This window comes from Octopus bimaculoides, chromosome 7 (assembly GCF_046866305.1).
Source record: "Octopus bimaculoides isolate indiv1 chromosome 7, ASM4686630v1, whole genome shotgun sequence".
Classification (NCBI taxonomy): Eukaryota; Metazoa; Mollusca; class Cephalopoda; order Octopoda; family Octopodidae; genus Octopus; species Octopus bimaculoides.
The window spans coordinates 91,318,588-91,345,099 of record NC_142934.1 but is presented as its reverse complement, the minus strand read 5'-3'; the positions used below and the strand labels follow the sequence as shown (position 1 = coordinate 91,345,099).

Here is a 26,512-nt window from a genome sequence, read left to right as displayed (position 1 = left end):
ATCTGACATAGAAAGGCTATATATACAACGCACAGAAGGTGGCAGGGGTCTTATACAGCTAGAAAACTATTATAAAATAACCACCATAGGACTGCAAAAATACCTACTCCAGAAGCAAGGAAAACAAATAGCCACAAAACACGAGCAAAACAAAAAACTGTTTTCAGTATTTAAGGAAGCTGACAAATACAAACAAGAAATCAATCGACCTAACAAATACGAAGAAGAAGAAGAAGAAACAACAAAAGCTATAAAACAAATGAAATCCAAACTAAAACTAGAACAGCAACGGACCATGATAAAACGATGGCAAGAAAAGCCCCTACATGGTAAATACTGGGCTAAACTAAATGCAAAAGAAATAGACAGAGAAAAATCCCAGCAATGGTTGAGAAGCTCAGGACTCAAAGCAGAGACTGAAGGATTTTTAATTGCTGCACAAGACCAAAGCCTCCTCACCAGAAATTACCAAAAACAATAATGAAAAGAAACATAACAAGTAACTGTAGAATATGTGGAGATGGACAAGAAACAATAAATCATATTATCTCTGGCTGCCCAGTCCTGGCTAAGAAGGAATATATTCACAGACATGACAGAGCTGGGACCTATATACACTGGAAGCTATGCCAACACTATGGAATAACAACAGAAAAAAGATGGTATAAACACACGCCAGAAAAGGTCACAGAAAATGAGAAAGCAACCATACTCTGGGATATGCCAATACACACAGATAGAGAAATTAAGGCCAATAGACCAGATATAGTTGTCAAATATCATGAAGAAAAAAAATGCTTTCTAATTGATGTATCAATACCAGCAGATGACAACGTTTCTCTAAAAGAAATGGAAAAACTTTCAAAATACAAAGACCTGGAAATAGAGATAACTCGAATGTGGAATCTAAAAACAGAAACAATTCCTATCATAGTAGGTGCCTTAGGTATAATAAAAAAATATTCAGACAAATACATAACAAAAACACCAGGACTTACAAATATATATAACATACAGAAAATTGCACTACTGGGTACTGCACACATTCTACGCAAAACACTTTCAATACAGTGAACATAAGAGCACCACAGCAATCCACAGCACATACCCAAGGCGCACAGAGCTGCGCTCGGTAGTGAAGTGAAAGCACGTTATAAAAATAAAACTACTGAACAATAATAATAATAATAATAATAATAATAATAATAATAATAGTATCTCAACAAAAGAATTTGGTAAGCTCAGAAAATATAAAGATTTGCTGATTGAAATTGAAAAGATGTGGCATCTCAAGACGGTTACAATGCCAGTGACCGTAGGAGTACTTGGAATGATCAAAAAAGGTGAAACTCATTTACAATAATCACATAATGTCAAGACAAAGAGATACCAACTCACACACACACATATGCATGCATGCACACACACACACACACACACACACACACACACACACACATGATGGGCTTCTTTCAGTTTTTGTCAGCCAAATCCACTCACAAGGTTTTGATCAACCCGGGGCCACAGTAGAAGATACTTGCCACAGGTGTTGCTGCACAATGAGACTGAACCCAGAATCGCGTGTTTCAGAAGCAAGCTTCTTAACCTCACAGCCACGCCTGTATCTATCTGACAAAAACATTTCAAATAGAAGAGGTGAAAAAATTTCGGAGACTGACAAGAAACATGATAGAAGGACAATAATAACAAACCTGCGATTGTGTAGAATCTAATAGAGGGCGCTGGTATGCAGCTTCAGCTTCTGATGTAAATGCAACAGATTTGTTATCATTACTATTCGTACTGTTCACATCATCATTATTATTTATCTGTTGACTGTTTGTGCTCTTTTGCTGTGCATGTTGCAGTACATGTAACTCCAGTCTCTGTTTGCGACTAAAGCCTAAGTTACATACATTACAAAAGTAAGGTTTCTCTCCGGTGTGGATCCGCTTGTGGTTATTCAGATGGGAGGACTGTGCAAATCGCTTATGGCAAATATGACAGGCATATGGTTTCTCTCCTGTGTGTGTGCGCTTATGGATGACCAGATGAGCTTTCTGTGTGAACCTTTTCTGACATACCTGGCAAACATAAGGGCGTTCACCTGTGTGGACTCTTTTATGCTCCATTAGCCTTGATAATGAGGTCAGCTTTTTTCCACACATATGTTAGTTGCATAGGGCAGTACTTACATGTTTCCAAAGCTTCAATCAAGCCATGGAAACAATACCTTGGTCAAATCCATCTGAAAAGTAGATAAAATAGTAGTAATAATAATTATAGTAAAAAGTAGTAGAAAAAAAGATTATGAGATGAAAAAAAAAACATTTAGAACATTTCAGTTGTTTATCAATAATATCACAAAATAAAACTAAACCATATGCTGTATTTACTTGTGTATGAATCATATTATTTTAGACATGATTTTAACTGAAAAAAACTGGGGTGTTGCTTTTAAACAGATCAAAGCTGACATCAAGTTTCAAGATGGGGGGGGGGGAATTTTGTACCAACATTTAATTACTCTAGAAGTCAAACGACTTCTAGAGTAATTAAGGGTGTGACTTCTACAGTATTTAGACAATAACAGACTGAAGCAATAGCTTTTTCATCAAGAATATTTCAGACTGTTCAATATTTATAAAATAAACTATACTAACACACTAATAGAGATAAAATATACTATAGAAAAGAGAAGGAAGATTAAATCTTGTTGAGATTATATCATGATATAACTGTACACCAAACTTCAGTGAGGGAAGTAGGTCATTTTGGAAAGTATTCAGGTCATTGGCACCCATGCCAGTGGAAACATAAAAAGCACCCACTATGCTCTTGGAGTGGTTGGCATTAGGAAGGGCATCCAACCGTAGAAACCTTGCCAAATCAGATCAGAACTTGGTGAAGTCCCCTAGCTTAGCAATTTTCAGTCAAACTGTCCAACCCATGCCAGCATGGAAAGCAGACGTTAAACAAGGATGATGATGGTAATGATGCCTTTCTTAATGCCAACCACTTTACAGAATGTACTGTGTGCTTTTTTTTTTATATGTCACCTTGCACTAGTGGGGTTGCCATAAGGTGTTGGTGGTGGTAGACAGCTTTATGCACGGAAATGAAGGATTAAAGGCTGCAGGTGAGGGGGTGAGTGGGTAAACAGGGTCTTGTTGTTGAAGAGACACATGGCTACTCAAATTTAGAAGTGAGGATGAGAATGCAGAGTAGGGGCTGCAAAAAGATAAACATAAATCAGGGTGATGAGGTGTCCAGGTGACTTCCCAAAGTACAAGATGAGTGGGGACAGAGGAACTAGGACTGTGGGTAAGTCGGGGGTGGTTGCAAAGGATATATGGAGGAGTGAGAGATGGGGAAATGGAAGAGAAGAAGTAGGCAAAAACTGTAAAGATTGGGCAAGGCTGAAGGGTAGATGATGGGAGTGATGAATAAGGGGAGGGGGGATTAACATTGATGGATGAATTAAAGGAGGTAGAGGGATGCAGAAGAGAGTAGGAGGGGGTGAGCATCAGGATACTAATACCACTACTACTACTACTAATAATAATAATACTCCTTTCTATTATAGGCACAAGGCCTGAAATTTGTGGGGAGAGGGATAATCGGTTACAAAATACACCATTTTGAGCATGGCTGTCGCCAGTACCGCCTGACTGGCCTTCGTGCCGGTGGCACGTAAAAGCACCCACTACACTCTGGGAGTGGTTAGCGTTAGGAAGGGCATCCAGCTGTAGAAACTCTGCCAGATGAGGTTGGAGCCTGGTGTCACCTCCTGGTCCACCAGTCCTTAGTCAAATCGTCCAACCCATGCTAGCATGGAAAGCGGACGTTAAACGACGATGATGATGATGATGATGATGATGATGGTGATGGTGATGGTGGTGATGATGGTGATGATGGTGATGATGATGATGATGATGATGATGATGATGATGATGATGATGATGATAATAATAATAATAATAATAATAATAATAATAATGACACAGTGACAAAAATAATTGTATTACTATCACCAGAGGAACATTGTTGTTTTTTTACCGTTTTCTTAAATACTTAATTTATTTATTTTTTAAATTTCAGATTTCAAATCAATAAATCAACTGTTTTCAGAGAATGATATCAAAGCAGAAAATCTGAAAATGAAATTCATTTTAAAAGTTTTTTTTTTTATATCATATCCATCATAATTATAAAATTAAGCTCATTATAATTATTAGCTAAAGATCCAAAGTCAAAGCAGATCAAAGACAATTCCAGAAAAAAGCAGTCAGAAGATATGAAGCAGGACTGAGGTTCCATGAAGGCAGATGTATTGTAAACTCTTCCCCAATCATGCTAGCATGGAGAAATGGGAAGAAAAACCAATACGAATGTATGTATGTGTACATGCATGTAGCAATGGCCAAGTGAATGAGATATTGATGTTAGATATTGAAAATTAGATGTTGATATTAGATATTGATATAAGATATTTGATCCATCATGATTTGGCAAAAGTATATATACATATATATATGCATGTACACACACACACACATACACATGTATGTGTGTGTGTGTGAGAGAGAGAGAGAGAGATTATCAAGTGGAAAACTTTCTATGACACAGCCGATTTTCTTTGTAACTCCTCCTTAATTATGTATTTCCAGTAATCATCTCTAACAACTTTCAACAAATGAAAATATGAACTGTATTGATTTCACCGTATCAGGGAGTCAGTAGAAGCTTTGAGAGCAATTCCACCCCCACCCCACCCCCGCGTCACACACACACCTTGAATAGTATATAAAACAATGAAACAATATTAGGTTTGTTAATGATGCATGCGGAAGAGAGCCAGCCTTTGAACAGAATATCTCCATAGAATGTTCTGTGACGGAACACACCAAAATGGATTGCTGTGGAGGGATAAAGTAAGACTTGAACCTTGTGATACAAACTAATGAAATACTCGTTCATTTTAACAGTTCTTATCGTGGGAAGCTGTATTAATATTTGATAACAATTTAAAGTGGGTGCAGGCATGGCTGTGTGGTTGAGAAACTTGCTTCCCAATCATGTGATCTTGGGTTCAGTCCCACTGCACGGCACCTTGGGTAAGTGTATTCTACGATAGCACCAGGCTGACAAAACTTTGTGACTGAAGTTGGTTGATAAAAATTGAAAGAAGCTCATCATGTATGCATGTGCATTTGTGGTGCTTGTGTGTGTGTGTGTGTGTGTGTGTGTGTGTGTGTGTGTGTGTGTGTGTGTGCATGCACCTTTGTTTTGATATTATGTGATGGCTGTAGATGGACATCATCAACATAGAAGCAATGTTGTTTGTTTCCAGTGTTTCATGAAAAACATGTCTGGCCATGAGAAATATTACTTTGCTGGGAAACAGGTGAGGGTTGGTAACAGGAAGGGCATCCAACCATAGGAAATCTGTCTCAACAAATTCTGTCTGAATAGTAAACGTTAAATGACAAATTTGATGATGAAAACACCAGAATGAGCTGGCAAGGAATTAAGAGTGTTGATTGTGGTTGTTTAGTCTTAAGTCAATCCTGATTGAACAGATTAAAGATTACAGGTGTCAACATGACTGATTCCCATCTTTTTTGTATTCATATATCGAGGATTAAACTGTCCAACATGTCTTTCCTTTTCAAAGATGGTAGGTTTGGTTTGAGCTCAAATAACAACATATACGCCTCTGCTGTTAACTTGTGTATTGGTTATACATGAACTGCCATCAGTTTACAAGGCCCAACAGCCTTAACAACTCAACCAGACTTAACAGTGGGGCAAACAAGAAGCAATAAAACAATAATACAAAGTAAGATTAAAATCAAAAAAATACTGCAAGAAATTAAGAGAACTAATTTTAAATTTAAACTTACCTTGGCTATTTAAAGATCTCTGGAATTAGAGAGAATCTGAAGCCTACAATATAAAATATATATATGTATATATATTTTAATCATTTCTATTTCTTTAACATAATTTTTTTAATCTTAAACTTACTTTTGAAGTAAAAAGAAATAATAATTTAAATTGATTATCTACATGGCTCTATTTCAATTTTATTTAAGTTTTGATAAAAAATAGTCTTATATTTTATTCGTATATCTGCCAGATAAAACAGATTAAGACATGCACACACGCATACTCATACATACATACATCTGAGAGAATGTGTGTGTGTTTGCTGAAAACAATTGTAAAGCATATTGATTCTGGTTGCATCAAGTCCAAGTGCATGTACACAACAAAGGTCATTGACTTCAAGTTTGTTGAGCAAGAATCATAAAATGGATAACACAAAACTTAAATAATAAAAGTACATCAACTCATTAGCCTTCAAAATACCAATTATATATTACCCTACACAACATAATTTATTAAGTGAAGGTAAAAAAAATCAGTTTTTTTTCTGATGGCTGTTTGAGGTTAAAATCCAAGTTAATAAGATCACATGGTCAGGGCCTGAACTATTGTGATTTTGAGTTGTTTTTTAAAAGTTTTCTAAGGCCTGCTTTACTTGAGTCCCATATTTACTGATTAAGGAGTTGATGCTATATAAACAGTCTGCTATGTACAAAACACAGTGTTTACTTTGATAACCAAGATTAATAGAACATGAAAACAAGCATCATAGAATGTAATTTATTGTGCTAATTGTTCAATTAATTACCATATTAGCTGCCAAGTAGATTGGATCTCTCTTATGTGATTGCAAATTTCTTTCACCTGGGAGTATCTTGTATCTCTATAAGGCCACCATCTGACCTTGCACAGAATATTGCTGTCATCTTTGGACTGGTGCCCACTCTGATTATCTTAACTGGTTTGATAAAATTCAGAATCAAGTTTTTAACAAGATGGGTCCTTTTCTTTCTACAATGTTGGACTCTTTGATTATAAACACCAAAGGTAAAAATGCTGCCAAAGTAAAGATTAGAACTAAAGAGCAGTGTTTTATGATTTTTAACTTTTACTTGTTTCAGCCATTAGACTAAAACCGTGACAGGACACGACTTTGAAGAATTTTAGTCAAACAAACCAAACCTAGTGCTTAGTTTTTAAGTCTCATATTCTGACAGTCTCTTTTGCTGATCCACTAAGTTGTAAACAAACCAACATTTGTAGTTAAGCAATGGAAGGAACACACACACACAGAGGCATACACATATGACAAGCTTCTTTTCAGTTTCTGTCTACCAAATCCACTCACAAGGTTTTGAAGGTTTTATATATATTTAATTCAAGTAAAGTTTAAGTTTTCAACATCACTCTCTTCCCAAAACAAGCTTCTTAGTTTTAGCAATTTAAATTTTAAAATCATTAAAAAGAAATTAACAGAAATGCTTATCCTTGAAATTTTACCTCTACTATAACAAAGAAAGCTGCTTATTAATTAGTTATGAGTATGTAACTTTTACTTTGAGAATATTTGTGAAAATTTTTATTCTCTATGTATTTATCAAATCAAAATTATAGAATTTTTTGCATTTAAAGTTATAAACAAATGTGTAAAACATGGTCCTTTGAATAACAAAAGCCTTCGGTTAATTTCTCTGCCAACATCATCAACTTTGTGTTTATTGTAAACATCTATTTTGTTTAACATTGATTACAATACAATAACACAACATATATACCATGTTATTTGTTTCCAGATTAGAATTTTTCAATTCAACATATTACAAGAGGGAGTCAAAAAGTAATGCCATTTTGTTTAGGACAGGTGTAATTACCAACACAGGAACATGTATCATACATCAAAATGAAGCTGGTCCTCTGTGGATCACATCCCTACTTCTCAACATAATCACCGTTTCTCTCAATAGCAATGTTCCACCTTCGAATGAGAGCACGCATCCCTGCCCCGTAAAATTCTGTTGACTGTTCTTTGAGCCACTTCTTCACTACAGTTTTCACTTCCTCGTCACTGGAATAATGTTTGCCTCTCAAACCTTCTTTCGTGGCGCCAAAGAGATGATAGTCTGAAGGCACTAAATCTGGTGAGTGTGGAGGTAGTGAAGAAGTGGCTCAAAGAACAGCCAACAGAATTTTACAGGGCAGGGACATGTGCTTTCAGTCAAAGGTGGAACATTGCTATTGAGAGAAACGGTGACTATGTTGAGATGTAGGGATGGGATCCACAGAGGACCAGCTTCATTTTGATGTATGATACATGTTCTCCTGTGTTGGTAATTATACCTGTCCTAAACAACATGGCATTACTTTTTGACTCACTCTCGTAAAACAAAAACCCACTTGAAGGGCAGTGTTTCTACTAGTGTCTATATAATATGTTGTGCAGTGTAAAGTATTATTAAATTTCATCACTTTTACCATCAAAGCAACATTACATATTGGGGTTGAAGAGAGTTTAAGACTCCCAATCAAGAATCAACTTCAAGATCTTGTGCACTCATTAATATCTTGTTTTTTAAACAATTTTGTAATGAGCAGGAAACGAATCAATCATCTATGACCGTTCCTCTAACACAAAGAAAATAATTGATGTCAAGGCAAAAGAAATCATTATTACTAGTTGAAGCTTTAATAGTATTTCTATAAACACTTGTCCTGTTGATCTATTAACAATGAAACAAATCTAACTAATAAGAATACAGATTAGATAAAACTGCATCATGTGTCTAATGAAAGAGTAATCCACGTGAGTACTTTATCAATTCACTTCTCATTTTAGGTATTAATACACTGGGAACCACAAAGGTTTGTCACTCTCTAATTACTTTTTGCTATTGCATCATAAGAATTTAAAAACTTCAAGAAATGTGAAGTAATTTGTTAATGGTAGAACTTGAAGTCAATAAAGTTGGAAATAATAGCATTTGAACATTGAGTTAAAAATCCTTTTGGATAGAAAAAAGTCAAACCAGATGTGGATTCAAGTCCCAAAGGCAACTTTTCACTTCTTCCATCCAAGAAGGTTTTTAACCTTCAAGCATTATTCTGTCAAATGTAATGCTTTTTCATTCACATTGTTTTTAATTAATCATGCATTATTTTGTAGCTTTAAAATTTTGATGATGTGATCGTATATTTTATAAGGACATTGAAGGATAGGTGTGACAGGCTGGATCTAGCTGGTTAAGATATAAAACAGGCAGCACATTTTGATTGGATACGGCCAGTTCAAATGCTCATGGTTTAACCCAATATTTAAATGTTGTTATTTTTAGTTTCATCTACTTTGAGTTCAACAGTTAAAAATGAATTACTTTTTGCAAGTTGGTGGAACCTTCAGAATCCAGCATGGAAACTGGATATTAAAGAATAGGAAGATTATGATGACGCTGATAATAATGTTTTCTTTTTTTCTATTTAAATTAACATGTGTTCTCGTGATATCAAAAATATTTGTCTTTACCCTATACAAACACAGAAGAGTGGCAGTATTTTTGCAACTATGATATAGTTTTAAGCCTTCGATTTTATAAATTCTTACATGGTTTTAACAAAAGTTACCTTTGTCACTCTATCTTATCAGCAAAATGACCTAGTGTGCATGTGTGTGTGTGTGTGTGTGTGTGTGTGTTGTGTTGTGTTGTGTTGTGCGTACATTAGTTCTCTTACCACTGGCCACTAGATAAAGCGTGTGTCCAAGTTTGACATTGGATATTATAAACTTTAAAAATTCTAAATGCAATAATCATTATCATCATCATCATCATCATTTAATCATCATCATCGTTTAACGTCCGCTTTCCATGCTGGCATGGGTTGGACGGTTTGACTGAGGGCTGGTGAGCCAGAAAGCTGCACCAGGCTCCAATCTGATCTGGCAGTGTTTCTACAGCTGGATGCCCTTTCTAACACTAACCACTCCAAGAGTGTAGTGGATGCTTTTTACATGTCACCGGCATGAGAACCAGTCAGGCGGCACTGGCATTGACCACACTCAAATGGTGCTTTTTACGTGCCACCTGCACAGGAGCCAGTCCGGCGGCACTGTCAACGCCCATGCTTGTATGGTGCTTTTTTTACGCGTCATCAGCACAGGAGCCAGTCAGCAGCCTCGACAACAATCACACTCGAATGGGTCTGTTTAAATGGTGATGATGATGATGATGATAAGTATAAATGTTGTGACAGGTCTAACTAGATTTGAAACTGATTCTCTTTTATATTTACAGTTGAAAGCCTCCATGTTGACTCATGATATCAGTTGAATTACAACGTGAGACCATTTCATTTGTAGCTATTATTATTATTGATGTTGTCAAGAAAATAAGTACCAGTTGAAAACTGGGGACTGATGTAATTAAATTACTTCATCATCATCATTGTTTAACATCTACTTTCCATGCTGGCATGGGTTGGATGGTTTGGCAAGCCAGGAGGCTGCACCAGTCTCCAATCCCATCTGGCAAAGTTTCCACAGCTGGATGCCCTTCCTAATGCCAACCACTCCGAGAGTGTAGAGAGTGCTTTTTACATGCCACCAGCATATATAATTCATTATATACTCTTTTACTTGTTTCAGTCATTTGACTGCGGCCATGCTGGAGCACCACCTTTAGTTGAAGAAATCAACCCCAGGACTTATTCTTTGTAAGGACTTATTCTATCGGTCTCTTTTGAAAACTGCTAAGTTACGGGGACGTAAATACACTAGAATCGGTTGTCAAGCGGTTGGAGGACAAACATAGACACACAAACATATACACACACATACATACATATATATATATATATATATATATATATATATATACATATATATATATATATATGACGGGCTTCTTTCGGTTTCCGTCTACCAAATCCACTCACAAGGCTTTAGTAGAAGACACTTGCCCAAGGTGCCATGCAAACTACTTACCACACAGCCACTCCAGCGCCCATATATTTATTTTACTAAACTTTTTCTTCATTTTACAATGCTTTTCAAAGTGCATTTCCATCTAAAATATTTCACATAAAAATCAAATTTTAACTAGTGTTAAGAGACTAAAATATGATTTTAATCTCTGGTATGATTAATATATATGTAAGTTGTTTAGCAAAGCAGTCAACACTGAGCGCTGTTAGTTGAGTGTTTGAAAATAAAACCAGAAAGAGGTAGGGATAGAGACAAAAAGAAGAGAGGAAATTGAAATCTTTATTTTATTTTATTTTATTTTTGAAGTCATCATAATCTCAAACTGTTTGGGTCAAGCAATAACAAGTATAGATGAAGTTTTATATGGTTGCTCTATATGCTAGAAATGGCAGCCAAATCTTTCGAATTATCACTCTCAGTCATAGAATAGGCGATATAGACACAAAAGAGAAAAAGACGAAATGGCCACATCTGGAACACTTTTGGTCATCGGTTTACTCGATCAGTATTGATTTGAGACTAAATAACACACACGTACATACTACATATATACACACACATAACACATAGTATACATCCAAACAAGGCAAGAATAACGTATATTTAGACGTAGCAATATATGTAGTGAGGGAAAACCTAAGAGAGACAGTTTTTTAAAGAGATGGCGGTAGTATTCGTTCTTCGTATATTAATGTTCTTTTTTCTTTTTATAATTTTGAAATGAAGACAAGAAATGGCGCGAGGTAAAAGTGAAAAAAACGAAGACAATAACCGCAACAAAGCTAGAGGGATAGGAAAGATCAGGGCTTGTTTATTGTTCGGTGGAAATGTCAGGTCAGAGAAAGAGAGAGAACGAGGTGGGAGACATTAAGTTGTCAGTCAAGTAGTGAAAGAAAACAAAACAAGGATAACATGAAAGAGAAGACAAGGGTCGAATGGAGAGGCGATGTTAGAAAACGAAAAAGATAAGAGGAGTGGGAGTGGGAGAAGAAGAGTAGAGAGGCGTACAATACGTTTCAAAACATTTTAACCAAAAGGAAAAGAATTCTACATGTTGAATATGGAGAGGGAAATTTCAAGACACACACACACACACACACATATATATATCTTTTACTTGTTTCAGTCATTTGTTTGTGGCCATGCTGGAGCACCGCCTTTTAGTCGAGCAAATCGACCCCAGGAATTATTCTATCGGTCACTTTTGCCGAACCGCTAAGTTGCGGGGACGTAAACACACCAGCATCGGTTATCAAGCGATGCTGGGGGGGGGGGACACAAACACAGACACATACACACACACACACACATATATAAATTGTAAATGCAAAAATAAAAACAAAAACACAAAGGATTCTGCGGTACACGTGTTTCAAGCTTTATAGTTGTTACATCAGTGTATAATTGACAATATAAAGCTATCTTCAGCCGTAAATGTATTCTCTCTCAAGAATTATATCACATAGGCGTTAAAGGAGGAAGAAAGATGAGATATAAGAGGTGAGGTTCAGTTTGGTATTTTGCATATATATATATATATGTATACATATATACGACGGGCTTCTTTCAGTTTCCGCCTACCAAATCCACTCACAAGGCTTTAGTCGGCCCGAGACTATAGTGGAAGACACTTACCCAAGGTGCCACGTACAATTTACTTTCTTTTTTATTTACATCTTTACTTGTTTCAGTTATTGGACTGCGGCCATGCTGGGGCACGACATTGAAGAGTTTAGCTGAATAAATCGACCCCCCTCCCCCAGTAACCGAATCGCTAATTTACGGGAGTGTAAACAAACCAACACCAGTTGTCAGGTGGTGGTGGTACACACACACACACATATAATAACAAGAGTTATTATTGTTGAAAACATAACCCGATGAAGGAGGTTGGTCCGGGATATTTTGGAGAAATTTGTCCAGAGAACTTTTGAATTTTATAAGACCTGCTTCTGTTTTGATGTATTTTGGTAAAATATCAAGGAGAGCTGAATTGATTGGGGTAAAGCAGTTGTGTCATAATGTTGTTATATGTCTTTGAGTTCAATTTCTGTAGTGGGTGGATAGCACAGTGGGCCTTCTTGTGATCTATTTAACACCACAAACCCAAAAGCTTACATTAAACCTCAAGATCTGCAAGGAGTTAAGGAAGTAATATCAATCAATATTTCCCCACAATCCACCAAAAGAAGCCACAACTCAGATTCAGGTACATTTGCCAAAGACAGGTATATTTGCTATTTAGATTAAAGGTGATGCATTCACAAAGAAACAAAACAAATGCAGACCCATCACATTTTCTATGGTTAAAAAGAGAAGTGAGGATCTTCTATTACTAAGCTGCCACATTTAGCAGAGGATAATTTCAAGCAAGAGTACCATAGACATCGTTTTTGTCTGTATCTTTTATCATCTACTTCTTTCACTCATTAGACTGTGGCCATGTTGGGGCACCACCTTGAAAAGTATTAGTTGAACACACCAACCCAAATACTTATTTTTTAAGCCCAGTACTTATTCTATCAGTATGTATTGCTGGACTGTTAAGTTACAGGAATATAAACACTCCAACACTAGTTGTCAAGTGGTGGCGGTGGTGGGGTAAACAAACACACACATATATATACAGCAGGCTTCTTTCAGTTTCCGTCTATCAAATCCACTCACAAGGGTTTGGTTGACCCGAGACTAGAGTAGAAGACACTTGCCTAAGGTGCATGCAGTGGGACTGAACCCAGAACCATGTGGTTGAGAATCAAACTTTTTATTACACAGCTATGCCTGCAATTATATTTGGTTTGCAAGATTCTTGATGTGAACTTGTGTATTGAAATAGATTTTGTTGTAACTTGGGAGGGTCACTGTGACAGTTATAAACATATGTGCCAGTTCTAGTTCACTTCTTTATTGTTAGTCAATTGGTTAATCATTTAACCAATTAACTCATCACTTGTTTAATTAATTGTTTGGTCAGTCACTCAGCCAGCTAGGTTTGTCAAAGTCCTTTCGTTGCCATTCAGGTCAACTTCAGGTCTGAGACAGACCTGGCTATGAAAGGACTTTGACAAACCTAGCTAATTGATTGACTGACTGAATGATCAATCAAACAATTGATGACTTAACTGATTAAATGCTTAACCAATTGACTAATAATAATAAAAGCAATAAAATTGAACAGTGTGTGTGTGTTTGTTATTGGCATAATGGCCCTCCTTAGACACAATGCTATCATAAATACCTGTAAACAAATCAAGGTTTTCTCAGAAAACCTCAAATTGATACATTGAATAAGCAAAGTGATTACAAAAGTAATATCAGGAATCATTACTCTCACATTTGCATTTATCATTGGTTAGTGTAATTTGCAGAATATTTGGTGATTTCACATTTAGAAAACTATGATCAAACAGAAGATCTCTGCAAATTAAAAATGAAGGGAAAATATTTAAACAATACACACACATACATACACATACATACATACATACATACATATACATACACACACATATACATATATACATATGCACACACACACAGACATACATACACACACATGCATGCATACATACACACACACTGAGACACATACATGCACAAAAACAGAACGCAGCGTAAATAACGGACAGAGTCAAGACTATTGGAAAGGTTGTAAGACGCAACAAAAATTTTAGGAAAATAAAAATAAGAAATAAGTTGAAATTTTATCGGTGAGTGTGTTAAATTTTAAGGCACAATAAGAAAATGACTCTCCCCAGACACAACAGAACATTTAAACAATTATTTCTTACAAATCATTAGGATATATGAAAAGGGTTTATCTCCTCGAAATGATTCAAAGACAGATACAGAAATAGTTTCTTGATGCTTTCTCTGGCAAGAATTTAAGCTCAACACCACAAGCTAACAAATCATTTACCAATTCCAAGGCACTCTGTTGCTTAAGAAACCCATTTAAAGCTAAGTGGACTGACCAATTGGTGATTTAGTATTCATTGGCATTGAGCAATTTTCATAAAAATGTAATTATGATAAATTTCAAGTAAACTTCAATTGTGAATTAATAAAATATGTTCTTTTAATTAATCATGTTAATACTTTCATATTTCTTGAGGTGGTAAGCTGGCAGAATCATTACCATGTTGGAAAAAATGCTTAGTGGCATTTCTTTTTATCTTTACATTCTTTATTCAAATGCCACCAGGGTTGACTTTGCCTTTCATTGTCTCACAGTTAATAAAATAGGTACCAGTTGAACACTGGGGTCCAAATAATCAACTTATTCCATCCCCTGAAATTGCTGGCCTTGTGCCAAAATTTGAAACCAATATTTTCACATTTCTTCAGTTTTCTACATGATATAACACAAATTCGTTAAGAGCCACATACTTCTGTGTATGTACACACACACACACACACACACACATGTATAGAACATGAGGGGTTTAGTTCACTGATGATCTAAACCAACAGGCATGCTGCAGGTTAGAAGTTCACAGCTGAGGCTGGAGCTAGGGATCCATAGAAGGCTTCCGAGTCAGCAGATATACATTAAAAGGAAAAAGGAAAACAAAACCAAAGCAGGCCGAATATCTCAAGTCATTTAGAATACTTAATTAGAGTAAGGTGAATCAAAACTGAAAAGTAGAAGTAATTACTGTTACTTCTCCTTTTTAATTCACCTTAAATATTCTGATCTGAGATGCCCATCCTGCCTTGGTTTTGTTTTCCTTTTACACACACACATACATATATATCATCATCATCATTGTCATTGTTTAACGATGTTTTCCATGCTGGCATGGGTTGGACGGTTCGACTGGGGTCTGGGAAGCCAGGAGGCTGCACCAGGCCTCAATCTGATCTGGCAGTGTTTCTACAGCTGGATGCCTTTCCTGACGCCAACCACTCCGAGAGTGCAGTGGGTGCTTTTTACGTGCCACCAGCACAGGGGCCAGAAGGAGCTCGCATCGACCATGATCGGTTGGTGCTTTTTACGTGCCACCGGCACAGGAGCCAGTCAAGGCGGGGCTGGCCTCAGCCACATTCAGATGGTGCTTTTTACGTGCCACCAGTACGGGAGCCAGTCAGGCAGCACTGGTATCAGCCACAACTACAATTTCCATTTAATTGTGATTTGATTTTTGATTTTGATTTTGTTATGTAACAAAATATGTTTCACTCATCTATACTTTTAACTGATACTTTAATCTCCTGTATTTATCACAAGTTGTTCATAAATTCTCAGAGGCTATGGTCATATCTTACTATTTCTCTCCCTACCTTCATCCACCCCTTTACTTAACATCCTTAACTTAGTCGATAATGTTTGTCATAGTATTGTCAAAACTTATCATTCCCCCACCCCCACCCACTGATTCTTTTTCAATTTCCTCATTTGTCCACAAGAACAACTCAACAAGTACTTAACTCTCAACATAACCCAACAATTATAGTTATTAGTGGTAGGACACCACTGTTCAGCTGCAATACAAGTTTAACTCAACGAAAATGGTGACAAATTGCAATGTGAAATAGCAGAGAGAGACTTGACTTTACAAAACCAATGATTTATCATTTACCCAAGACCATATTTTTCTGGAGGAATTTTTGTCTGTGGCATATATTTCATAAATGAAACCATGCCAAAACAGACCTCACTGGTGCTGGTCCCACATAAATACACCCAGTCCACCTTGCAAAGTAGTTGGCATTAAGAAGAGAGCATCCAATAATAGCAACCATACCAAAACAGACCTTACCTGTGTTGGTGCTTTGTAAAAAAATACCCAATACACCATGTAAAGTGGTTGGCATTAGGAAGGGCATCCAGCTGTAGAAACCATACCAAAGCAGTGGAGCTTGGCACAGTCCTCTGGTTTGCCAGCTCCTGTAAAACCATCCAACCCATGCCAGCATGGAAGTGGACAATAAATGATGAGGATGATGATGATGATGATGATGATGATGATGATGACATGCTTGCATTGATCAGATGACACTATATTGTGGCAAAGTTTCCTACACTCAGATGCTTTTCCTGATTTCAACTTCATGTTTCCATGTAGGTAATAGTTCCCACCCACCCACCCACCCAGGCCTTTGAGCAACAAACAACCTCGACATGGTTAAACGGATGACTGAAAACAAACAAAGATCACCAAACATCTCAAGAAGCACAGATATGCTTTCATGGTGGACTGCAAGCAAATGACACTGTTTTTTGTGAATGGGGAGGCATTTGTTTCCAACCAGCAAACACATGAAGAAGAAGGGAAATACAAATACACTTACACAAACTTGTACACACACACACACAGAGTTTCCATCTACCAATTTCACCCACAAAGTATTTGTTGACCCATAGCTAAAGTAGAGGATGCTAGATGACAACATCGACACAGAGGAATCAAACCCCTGTTCACATGGTTCCAAAGCGAACTCCTTAGTCACACAGCCTTGCCCGTGTATGTATATTTTCATAAGCTGCATTGTGGTATACTTAATGAAACATTAGTGAATGTGCATTAGAGCTTTTGGGAAAAAATGCTTTGTGATACTGTCCCAATACTTTACGTTTTGAGTTCAAATCCTGCCAAGGTCAACTTTGCTTTCCATCCCTCTAGAATCAATAAAATAAAAATACCAGCCAGGTATAATCAAATAGTTTAAAACTGATGGCCTTGTGCTTGAATTAGAAACAATTATTTGACTGAGCTACAGCAATGTAATTTACTATCAGTCTAGGTGACATGATTATCTGTTTAAATTTCCATGATTCGTTTTGTGAATTAGATTAGAAAAAAAAAGAAGGAAAAAAGATAGAATATCAAAATGATAGATATCCACATAATATTAAAATAGAAAAATCAGAATGAAACATAAAAAAAAACCCCAAAAAACATTGTAATCAACATTATACAAAACAGTTAAGTGAATAATGACAACTAATTTCAAAGCTACAATATAGAAACACAAAAGCAACTATAGAAATGTCATTCTGGGAACTGAACTAAAATTGTAGCAAATTACATTTTTAGACAAATTAGATTGTTAAACTTTGTTCATCTTTTTTAATGATTTTAAATGCTGTCATTCATTGCATTTACATTCAGCCTTGCACTTCATTACTTTTAACTTAAATAGTTAGAATGATGAAATGTTAGAAAGTATGAAATGGAGGAACGAATTCTTCAATAACTCTTTATAAGTTACTCTAATCTGCAGAACCCTCGAGGAAAACAGATGTCAAAATTATAATGGTTAATGACACTTGAAATCCTCACAGTTAAGTCTATTGTATAATCCCATGGTGGGATATTGCCTTAAAGAGTTTAATCAAACAAATCATCCCCAATATTTATTTTAAGTCTGGTATATAATCTATTGGTCCATTTTGCCAAACCATTAAGTTACAGGGATGCAAACAAACCAATATTAGTTGTCAAGTATGGTTGGGGATGGGGGACAAATACAAAGTTGTACACACACACACACATGACAGGTTTCCACACAGTTTCCATCTACCAAATTCATTCACAAGGCATATGCCAACTCAGGGTTAAGGTAGAAGACAAGGTGCTACACAATGGGACTGAACCCAGAATCATGTTATTGGGAAATGAACTTCTTAACAGCCACACCTACAACTGCATGTGTTTATATTTATATTTAATGTTTTTCTTATCTTATTCGATACCTTCAATTACATCAGACATGAAGGCAACAAATGGAGGGCCAGAAAAAGGGTCAAAATAATCCTTCTTAGTTGTGCAATTGTAAATCTGGAGACAGACAAGCTGAGAAGGTCACTGGGCATCAAATCATCATCATCAATCCCTGGACAATACACTCTCAAGTCCTAAGACTCATGGGGCCAGTTGCCCACTTTCTACGGTGTATAAGTGGTTGAGAACATAACATTCCCCTTGAATGGGGCATCAGTCTGACACGAGACACCCCCTTGAAGAGTTTTAGCTAAACACATCAACCCCGACACTTCTTACTATCTTTTTAAAGCCTAGTACTTATTCTGTCAGACCCCTTTTGTCGAACTGCTAAGTTACGGGGACATATACATGCCAACACCAGTTGTCAAGTAGTGGTGGGGGGACAAACACACACACACATATATGACAGGCTTCTTTCAGTTTCTGTTTCCCAAATCCACTCATAAAGCTTTGTTCTGCTTGAGGCTATGTTAGAAGACACTTGTGCAAGGTGTCATGCAGTGGGACTGAACCTGAAACCATGTGGTTGGGAAGCAAACACCTTACCACACAGTTACACCTGCACCTTACAGATATAGAAATAAATGCAATGCTACAATACACAATGAAATGGCAGCATATCTATATATGGTTCATGAGAGCCATGCAAGTGACATACACTGACACTCTCATTAAGATAAGAATTAGTAATGAGTTCAATGAGTAATTTAGCCAACAGATAAGGGTCCATCATGTTTATTTATATTACAGTTCTCCAAACCAAAACAGAAGAGTTTAAACTGGCCATCCCTGGTAGCTTCTGAATCAGTCACAGAATTATGCTCTGCTGGATGTGTGGTGTTAGTGCTGAAGAACCAAAGAGCACAGATGAGACGAGGAAAGAAATAGGTACAAGCAGAATCAGATGTAGTTTGCAAAGAAAGACTGCAGATCTTTGGAGGATGGGTCTCACAAAAGAAGATAACAAAGGACTGTAAACAAGCAGTGAGATGCTGTATTGGAGACGATCATCCAACCCACGCAAACAGGCAGAAAATGATGATGATGATGATGATGATATATAACATAAATATCTAAATACCTTCTTAACATTTAGAAGATGAATATCATGACTATTGTTAATAAGAACTTGTTGAATAACAATAAAACATCTCCATTGTTAGGCTTATGAACATTAGAATAACAACTGTCCAATTACTTTGTATTCATTTTTTTTAGTCACTTTTCATTATCATTCTTATCCTCATCATCATCATCACCATCACAATCATCATCCTCATCATTATTATCAATATCATCATCATTCAACATCCATTTTCCATGCTGGCATGGATTGGATGATTCAACAGGATCTGGTGAGCAGGGTTTGCATCAAGCACCTATGGTCAGCTTTGGCGTGGTTTCTACAGCTGGATGCTTTTCCTAACACCAACCACCATACAAAGTGTACTGGTTGCTTTTCTCATGCCACTGGTACTAGTGAGGTCATCAATAACTTGCAAGACAGGAAAAAAAAAAAAAAAGAAAAAGAAATGAAAGAAGCACACCTTAACAACCTGTTTTAATATTTTATTGATGGTATTATCTACCCACCTGCTCTACACTCCCCCTCAAAATGGTTATTATGGAGTAAGGATATCATAATAACCACTGAAAGCATTTATTGACAATTAGTATAGTCTTTACTCTTCATATATTTGAAGTTTACTCAAGCAACAGTAGCACTCAGAATTCAACAATAAATTGAAGGTCATTTAGCAATCATCAAGTTGATGACTGCTAGAAGTCAATTAGCCATCTTAGCAACAACAGATACATCAAGATACTGAGAGAATATATAACAATACAAATGAGGAAGAGAGACGAAAAGAAATTTCTCACAACAACACTGGATACATCTCAGTGATATTAATAATAATAATAATAATAATAATAATAATAATAATAATAATAATAATAATAGATGTAATAAGGATAATGATGATGTCTAACAAAGCTGAATATTTTGAAGGTGGTACAATCAATTGAAACTTATTTTGTTGACTTCACATGGATGAAAAGATAATCCTTACATTGGTACATCATCATTTAACGATCACTTTTCCATGCTGGCATGAGTCAGACAGAATTTGTAGAAGAAGATTCTCTATGGCTGGATGCCCTACTTGTTGCCAACCCTTACCTGTTTCCAAGCAAATAATATTTCCCTATGGTCATACATGTTTTCCATGGAAGACTGGAAACAAACAACCTCACTAGCATGATGATGATGATGCTCATTTACAACCATTACATGTCTAGTCCTGGGCGCGCACACACACACACACACACACACATAAATATGTGACAAGCTTCTTTCAGTTTCCTTCTACCAAATCCACTCACAATGCTTTGGTTGACTCAATACTATAAAAGGCACTTGCACAAGTTGCCATGCAGTAGGACAGAACTTGAGATCACATGGCTGGAAGGCAAGCTTCTTAACCACAGAGCCACACTTGCACCTATACAAAACCAGAAATTTGTATGAAGTAGCAAGGGTGATGGATGTCTTGATAATTTACCCCAGAATTTATCTGGTACTTATACCAATCTCAAATGGATAACAAGTAAAGTCAATATGAGAACACAAATGAACAAAATTAAATATTGGTAGGCATTTAATCCAGTATTCTACAGTTTCTTCCACTCCGCTACTATTAATAATAAGGATTTCTAACACTGACACAAGGCTCCACATTTGGATGAGGTCTTTGATTCCAGGTTTTTAGTTTCCACACCAGCAATTTCTGTTCTAATTCTACTACAGATTCTGCTATAAGAACAGTGTCATTAACATATACTGGTTCCCAAAGGTAACCAGTCTTAAACTCTTCTGTTATGGCCAGGAGATCTATAATAAACAGGAGAGACTGAGAACCAAGCCCTGGTTCCATAAGTTATTTTGCTCTACCAATTCAACCATCCACTACCAAAAGATATATGAATGGCTATGTTTTGTTCTGAATTGGATTAATAAATTTAGTATGGAAGTCAATTAAAAATCTAGCAAGATAGCAAACATCTGGGGGGTTTTATGTAAAAATGGCAATATTAGCTGTATTATAAGGCAGAATCATTACCAGGCTGAGCAAAATGCTTAGCTGGCATTTGCTTACATTGCATTCATGTCCAGAGACATTTATCATTGGAAGGTGTAAACAATTCATGTGCAGGGAACTAGAAATTACTTAGCTTCACACAAGCAGTCCTCCATCATCATCATCATCATTTAAGATCCATTTTCCATGCTGGCATGGGTTGGATAGTTTAACAAGGATCCAATGGGTCCAAGGGCAACATTGTGCTCCAGTGTCTGCTTTGACATGTTTTCTTCTAACACCAACCTCTTTACAGGGCATATTGGGTGCCTTTTTTGTGTTACCAGCAAGGAAGAGTAAATAAAGAAAATCACACACACACACCAAGAACACATTTTACAAGTTATACTGAAGACACAACAGAGGTAGAGTTAAAGCAGGGGTTCCCAACTAAGGTCCACAGAAGCTTTAAGGGGGTCCATGAGTAAAAAATTGTAATTTGTGGTACATACAAAAATTTTGTTGACTAGGAGAGGTATGTGTATTTATTGAAATTTTCAAGATTTGTCTTTGGAATTTATGTTATGAATATAACGAAATTGTTTCATTGTTAGTTTTTACTAACTTCCAAACATATTTTATTTCAAAAATTTACATGTGCATGGGGTTCACAGATGATAAGATAGATAGCATCCAGGAGGTCCACAAGCAAAATAAGGTTGGGAACCCCTGAGTTAAACTTTCAATGTGCCTAAATCTTTTACAATCACTCAGTTCTCATCTTCTGAATGAAATAGTAAAATGTATGTGTGTGTATAGGTATCCATGTATGAATGTGTGTAATGTATGTGCGTGTGTAGGCATCTACCTCTAGGTGGAAAGTTTACCTCATCTACAAGGAATTCCTGATCAGTTTTTTAAAAATGACTACATAAATAATAAAATAATGAATAGATGAGTTTGTGAATAACAGTTTTTTTCCATAATTTTCGTTAGTAACATAAGATAACAAACAATATTATAACGTAATTTCTAAAACATTATTCAGACCAAATTTTACAAAATCTTTTGTATTGACAACTGAGTTACTGCTCAAAACCCATTATAAATTCCAACAATACCCCACCACTCTCTCTCACACACAACGTTGATCTTTATAAAGCTTACACTAGTTTGTATCTATCGTGAATCTATCACACTTATTCCATCACGAGCCATCCACTATGCTTTCGAATGAACTGCTGGAAATGGCAAGGAAATCTCCCTCAAATCACATCCTAATGTCTAGCAGTGGAAGGAAACATTTGAATAATGACTGCACAGTGAATGTCTGGAAAGAAAAAGTTAAGGTCGCGAGATGAACATCTCTGATCATAAGCCTGTTCAATCAGGCGACAATCGAGTCTTCAAGGGAACGACCAATTTAGTTCTAACAACATTCAGCTGAAATCATATTACAGATCTTGAATTCTGTATATATATATATATATATATATATATATATATATATATATATATATATATATATATATATAAATATATATATATATATATATATATATATATATATATATATATATATATATATATATCATCATCATCATCATCATCGTTTAACGTCCGCTTTCCATGCTAGCATGGGTTGGACGATTTGACTGAGGACTGGTGAAACCGGATGGCAACACCAGGCTCCAGTCTGATTTGGCAGAGTTTCTACAGCTGGATGCCCTTCCTAACGCCAACCACTCAGAGAGTGTAGTGGGTGCTTTTACGTGTCACCCGCACGAAAACGGCCACGCTCGAAATGGTGTCTTTTATGTGCCACCCGCACAAGCCAGTCCAGGGGCACTGGCAACGATCTCGCTCGAAAATCCTACAGGAGCCAGTCAGGCGGTACTGGCAACGGCCACGCTCAAAATGGTGCATCTCATGTGCCACCCGCACAAGAACCAGTCCAGGGGCACTGGCAACGATCTTACTTGGCTTGCCGGGTCTTCTCACGCACAGCCCATTTCCAAAGGTCTCGGTCCGTAGTCATCGCCTCGGTGAGGCCCAATGTACGAAGGTCTTGCCTCACCACCTCAGCCCAGGTCTTCCTGGGCCTACCTCTTCCACGGGTTCCCTATATATATATATATATATATATATATTTATATATATATATATATATATATATATATATATATATATATATATATATATATATATATATATATATATATATATATGCTGGAGGAGGGGATGGGGAGGTAGTTATTGGCGCTCACAAATCCATTTATACAAACAAGGAGACTAATTCTATCAGTCCTCATAGTAGCACTGCGACTACATCATAACTCCAGTCACGAAAAATCTAGGCAAGAAAATTAATATATTTTTCATTGTTTGTACTTAAGAGGGTGTGTAGTTTTAAAAACTAACCATTTACATAGGATATATATATATAACCCATGCACGCTTACATTTATATGTGGTAGCACAGGCACATAGACCCATAAGATGAAAAATGCATTGCTCCACTAAAGTAAATTCCCATACGCTCAGCGTAGCTCTTTTTTTTTTACCAAATAATTGTTACATAGTTTCCTCGGATCTGTTTAATTTCTAAAGGTTTAGTCGTTGTTGACCCTGCTTATTCCTAACGTAAAAGGCAATCCGTTATGTCGACCTTAACTAGTGACAACTACGTTTCTGTTTAAATATAATGTAGAGAATGTGTGCAAAGAAACTTGTCTGTAAGAAATATGTACGCTGACTTGGAGAAGTAGAGAGGGCTAAGGTCCCTGTTGTAGATTTGGTCAAGTTTGAAATCTTTTCTTTTCGTTACTGGACTGCGGCCATGCTGTGACACCCCTTGAAGGGATTAATCGAACAAATCGACTTCAGTATTTATAGTTTTAAGTCTGGAACTTATTCTACCGGACCCTTTTGCCGAACAGCTAAACTACGTGGACGTAAACAAACCAACACCGCTTGACGTGACGTGGCTTAACACACACATTTGTGACGGGCTTCTTTCAGTTTCCGTCATCTAAATCCACTCACAAGACTTTTGTTGGCCTGGGGAGATATTAGATGGCGCTTGCCTAAGTTGACGTGGAGTGGGACTGAGCCTGAGACCTCATGGTTGGGAAGCAAACGTCTTGACCACACAGCCACGCCTGCGCCTATGTTAGGGTTCGCTTCATCTTTACCTGCAGCAAGTTCCTGTTGTTTATTGCAAGACCCATCAGCTGCTGTTGCACGGCTCTAAACGAGCTGATCTTTGTGAGGCCAAACATGTTCCAGTCGTGCCCATTCCGTCACAGGTTGTTTACCTCTGATTTGAGTTGACATTGATCAAATATTTCAACCATAAACATCCCGATTAATCTTCAAACAATAAACATAGGACCAAGTTACTCAACATGTCCTTCACAGTTTTGGACTGTAGAGTGTGATTTAATGGAGTTTGTTTTTTTTTCTCGCATTTCGAGCAACAACTCAAGGCCACCCACCCCCCACTCCTGATGAGTGTTTGACATTTCTCACAGGTCACTTCCTGTTTTGAAAAATCAGTGAAAACTATGATCGATGTTTACTCCTTTATTTCTGTGTGTGTGTGTGTGTGCACGTATGTATAGATATATATACACACACATACACAAGTAAAGAGGAAATGGGAAAGGAACGTTGTAAATAAATAAAAAAAACAGGATAAATTTTAAAACAGTCAACACATGGAGATTGTATATATATATGAGCTTAGCCCCAGATTAATATAATAATGAATTCTTGTCTTAGTAACCATGTATGCACACACGTGTATGTTTCGTGTAAATGAGTAATTCAAAACCTCGATATGTTTCAGCAAGCTAAATTAATAAACGATTGTCGCTGAAAGAGAGCTGACGTAGGTTGTTGTCATCAATTACATATTACTAGCAACACAAAAGAATGGTTCGATGTTTATTTGAATTCGGAATTTTAACCAAGTCTGGCAACACAATATTAATCCCAACAAAAAAATAATTTAGTAAAATACATTGTTTCTGGAGAAATAACAAGTTGATCGTTATAGAACAGATGTACAACCTTGAGCAGGTCTTGTAGACGCCTTTGATTGAAGTTAACCTAAAGTCTTTCATGATTTGATGATCATATAACTATAAAAATACAAACGGTACATCAATATAATGTTTATAATTGCCACAATGCGTTTCATATGTGGAACTAATTATTCCATAGACTTCCATAATTACAAACACTACACCGACATTAACAGCGAAATTAAGTCATGTTTCTTCAATTTCTTTCCCACATCTGATAATGATGGAGTTACAAACTAATAATGGTTTGTTTACTTGGACGTGAATATCTTGAGAAATTTCTACTCACCAGCAATCGAAATCCATTGATATAGATCTCTATGTGTGTGTATATGATATATATATGTTGTGTTGTCGTCTGATGATGCTCCTATTGTGAGGGGAAACTAAAATACGCGGTCAACACATGATCACATCATCATCTCAGACATTAACTGACAGCGTTTCAGCAGCTGAAGCTGTCAACCGCTTTCTTTCGCCATCTACCGGTACAACAATACAACAATACAAACAAAGGGGAAATAACTTAATAAGAAACATCCTTTTTCACTTTCTTCCATCCAACTTGTGTGTTCGTCTTTCATGTCGCCGTCTGCGTTGTTATTTATATGCTAGTTATATGATGCTTGTAGTTTGTGTTTATGTTAGTAAGGAGATAATAAATGTTCGCGCCTCGGCTTAATGACATCCACCATCACCATTTCCGATTTTACATCTCGTGATTCCCCGAGTTGTATTGAAATTGTAACA

General features: G+C 36.6%; 1 protein-coding gene across 3 annotated transcripts in view; it reads right to left on the bottom strand.

Annotated features, from left to right (window-relative positions):
* LOC106872801 (uncharacterized) overlaps positions 1-26,512 on the bottom strand; it is a 45,424-nt gene that overhangs the window by 9,099 nt on the left and 9,813 nt on the right. Inside the window, exons 1-3 of one of the 3 annotated variants that reach the window (XM_014919914.3) lie at positions 26,052-26,332; positions 5,907-5,949; positions 1,713-2,248 (exon numbers count right to left, since the gene is read on the bottom strand). In XM_014919914.3, the coding sequence (XP_014775400.1) occupies positions 1,713-2,168 (456 nt within the window). In that variant the 5' untranslated portion in view covers positions 2,169-2,248; positions 5,907-5,949; positions 26,052-26,332. Of the gene's footprint in view, positions 1-1,712; positions 2,249-5,906; positions 5,950-26,051; positions 26,333-26,512 lie in introns of those variants that run through there. The other 2 variants (XM_014919915.3, XM_014919916.3) reach the window with 2 other exon arrangements.